This window comes from Chelonoidis abingdonii, chromosome 24, assembly GCF_003597395.2.
Source record: "Chelonoidis abingdonii isolate Lonesome George chromosome 24, CheloAbing_2.0, whole genome shotgun sequence".
Classification (NCBI taxonomy): domain Eukaryota; kingdom Metazoa; phylum Chordata; order Testudines; family Testudinidae; genus Chelonoidis; species Chelonoidis abingdonii.
Window position 1 is genome coordinate 2869234 of NC_133792.1, and position 3310 is coordinate 2872543.

The 3310-nt window shown below is 50.3% G+C and overlaps 1 protein-coding gene across 1 annotated transcript in view; it reads left to right on the forward strand.

Annotated features, from left to right (window-relative positions):
* PHPT1 (phosphohistidine phosphatase 1) overlaps positions 1–2984 on the forward strand; it is a 5740-nt gene extending 2756 nt beyond the window's left edge. The window contains exons 2-4 of the mRNA XM_075060683.1: positions 84–298; positions 908–1032; positions 2471–2984. Of these exons, the coding sequence (XP_074916784.1) occupies positions 84–298; positions 908–1032; positions 2471–2563 (433 nt within the window). The 3' untranslated portion in view covers positions 2564–2984. The remainder of the gene's footprint in view (positions 1–83; positions 299–907; positions 1033–2470) is intronic.
* Positions 2985–3310: the final 326 nt, after the last annotated feature.

The window sequence follows — 3310 nt, forward strand, 5'->3', positions numbered from 1 at the left end:
GGGGGGGGCTGTCCGCGAGCTGCGGGCCCCTGCTCGGAGGCTGCTGCCGCCTGCCCGCTCTCCTCCGGGCTGTGACTTGGCAGTTGCCCGCCGCCGTGCGGGGCCCTCGGGGCAGCGCCAGGCGGGCTGGGCCTGGGGGCTCTCAGGCACTCAGCGCAGACAGGTGGCACCGTCAGCCAGGACTCCTGGGGTCCACACCTGGCTTCGCCTCAGACTCCCCCGGGACCTGTCCCTCCACTCCCGCGCCCCTGTGTCAATGTGGGGAGAGTGGCTGGCTCCTGGCAGGCTGCGGCCAGTGGTGCGTGCGAAGCTCCAGGGATGAGCAAAGTGTTCTCCAGTGGCTGCCTCAGGGCCCCACGTAGCTGAGGTGCACACGGGATGTGGCTCAATGCTGAGGCTGCCGGCAGGGTTCCCAAAGGGCCGCACTTAGATCTGAGTGCACCAAACTGATCACAATTTGCCTTGTAATGGTACCTGCCTTTCAGGAGACTGCGAGTGTATGGAGGGATCCCCCATCACTGTGCTGCTGATACAAATAGTTGCAGATGGTGCTGTTGATAGCTGAGCAGAAAGCTGATCACGAGTTCGATGGGCTGGGATTCTTTCCAGCTATTGTAAATCCTAGGAACAGTCTGTTCAGATCTGATCCATGGTTACTGGGTCTGAAGATGAGAACTGTGAAATAGGACCCATAGTGGTGAGCCATCAGATTGTGATTCCTACCATTCCTGTATCCCTTTAACTGTGGGTAGAGCTGAAGCATGTCTTTAACTTGCAATCATATGTGTGGGGTAGGTAGCACGTGTGAATTCTGTGTTCCATATATTCCATATGGACCAAGAATATCCCCAGGGAAGGAACTTTAATAGACTTGTTTATGTTCATCCTACAATGTCTCCCACCCTAGCTGATATTTATGACAAGACTGCGGCAGAAATCGAGAAGCAAGGCTATGACTGCGAGTGCTTGGGTGGGGGCAGGATCTCCCACCAGAGCAAGGAGAAGAAGATCCACGTTTATGGATATTCTGTGGTAAGTAAGGAGCCATGGGAGGGTGCTCTTGGTTTGATTGAGAAACTTGCAACCAGCCTTGAAGGGAGTGGGTGGAGAGGGGTTCTTTTCACCTATGCTGGTATCTTTGTTATCTGAGCAATAGCACCAGCCTGGAACCCCCCCACTCATAGTCCGTGCAGGTTTGACGTGGAAGCTGGCATCTTACCACTGTCTAATGGGTATAAAGTAGTGAAGCTTTAAAGGTATTGACTTATTAGTTAGGCTGGTAACCAATAGTCCTTCCTGAAGGCTGGGGCTGTAAGACCCAAAAAACATCCAAAATGTGGGTTTGCTTCTGTGACTGTCATGGCCAACAGCCATTGATGGACCCATCCTCCATGAACTGATCTCCTTTTGAGATCCCACATATACTTCACTACACACAGCCCATGGCAAGGAGTTCCACAGGTTCTGTGCCTTGTGTGAAGAAGTATTTCCTTATGTGCTTTTTTTAAACCTGCTGCCTGTTAACCTGCTGTAGTCTAATGCCTGGTCTAAACAGTTTTTGTACCGGTATAACTGTGTTAGTTAGGGGTGTAACTTTCTACTGATCTAGTTATTCCTGTACACCCTTTATTACTTTTAACTACATTAGTATAGTTAAAGCAGTACAACCCCCCTGATATGAATGCAGAAATGTTTGTATAAAGGTGCCTTGTATAGCTTATACGCCTTCCCTATGGTATAGCTATCCCAGTACAAGCACATCTATGCTGGTGTGACCGTGTTCCTCCTGGGGGATTGTGTTCCTTTAACTGTACCCACCTAATTAAGGCTTGTGCTTGTGTCTGCTTCCATTTTGAGAGCAAAAGCCAAATGGGCAAAGAAAGAAGCCAAATTGAAATAAATTCTTGGACTGCAGCTCGTCACACTGGGCACAGAGCAGCAGATGTTGCCAAGGAGTAGTTCAAAGGCTAACAGTGACCACGTGGCACTGTTCATTCTTGGAGCAGAGAGAACTGTATGGGTCCCACCCAGCTCTGGGAAATAGTTTAATCTCCCTCCTGCAACTTACTCTGCACTTTCTCCCTTCACTGCCTCTGCCAGAAACACTCTAGATCCCCAGACCTGCCCTAGATAAACGCAGTAAGAGAGACGTACCTTGTGTGGCCCAAAGATGCTGCCACTCTTCAGAGTCTTCCCAACCCTAATCTCCTCTAGGAGCAGGGACAAGGTTGGGCCAGGACTGCCCTGCCCTGATGCTCCAGTTCCAGGCAGCTGGTGCCGAGCTGCAGTGCGTTCAGTGTGGATTGTTGCCAGGTGTAGATGGGGGTCATTTGGGAGTTTTAGGCAAAGTGCTGGTGGCCTGTTCCGTACCCAGATCATCCTCTCGGATTCTCTTAATGCTCAGGGCTCTGTCCCCAGGACTCTTCCTGAGCCCTTCGCAGTTCACAGCGCTGCCTTTTTCCTCTTCCAGGGCTTTGGTCGAGCAAAACACTCTGTGTCCACAAAGATCCTGAAAGACGAGTATCCAGACTATGCGGTCACCTGGGCTGATGAAGGCTATTGACCTGGCTCCACTCCGACAGCAGCAGACATTGCTCCCTCTTCCTAGGACTGAGAAGCCTAGGTCGTTGGCTGGGCCTATGGGAGCAGAGCCTGCACTGGCCAGTGCTCTGGAGCTGCCTGGGCTCCACTGGGTTTCCTTGTGTCTGAAGCTTCATGGACGATGCGAGTTCATTCTGCTGGGAAGCTTCTTACAGGAGAGGGACGAGCCTAGAGCATGGGGAATTCACCAGCCTCCTCACCTTTTGGATCCATGAATTGTCTCAGCGCTGTAGTTTTGAGCTGCAACTGGCAAAGGGGCAGCAAAGCCTGTGGTGGAAATCCTGGCCCCAGTGAAACTGGGGGGTTGCCATTGATCTCAGTGGAGCCAGGACTTCTCCCTGAATGTTTACAATGAAAATTAAACAGTATCTTTAAATTTACAATAGTCTAAATAGTCTAATTACAATTTACAATAGTCTAAAGCATCTTCAATAGGCATTCCATTGAATACATTTCAAGCTTTACCAGTTAATTTCGCAGTCAGGGTAGGAACTCTCTTATCAGGGATTTCATGTATTATACACAGCCTTTCAAAGGTAGTCAGCTATGCAGCAGTATCATCGTCCTCACTGTATGCAGGACATAAGTGTTCCCACTTGTGGATTTTTGGAGTGATGGGAGTCATTGGGGTTGGGGGGATTCTGGTTCTGCTTTTCTAGCAGGTCCAGTTGGTGTTTTCACGCACTTTCTCTCTTTTTCTTTTATCTCC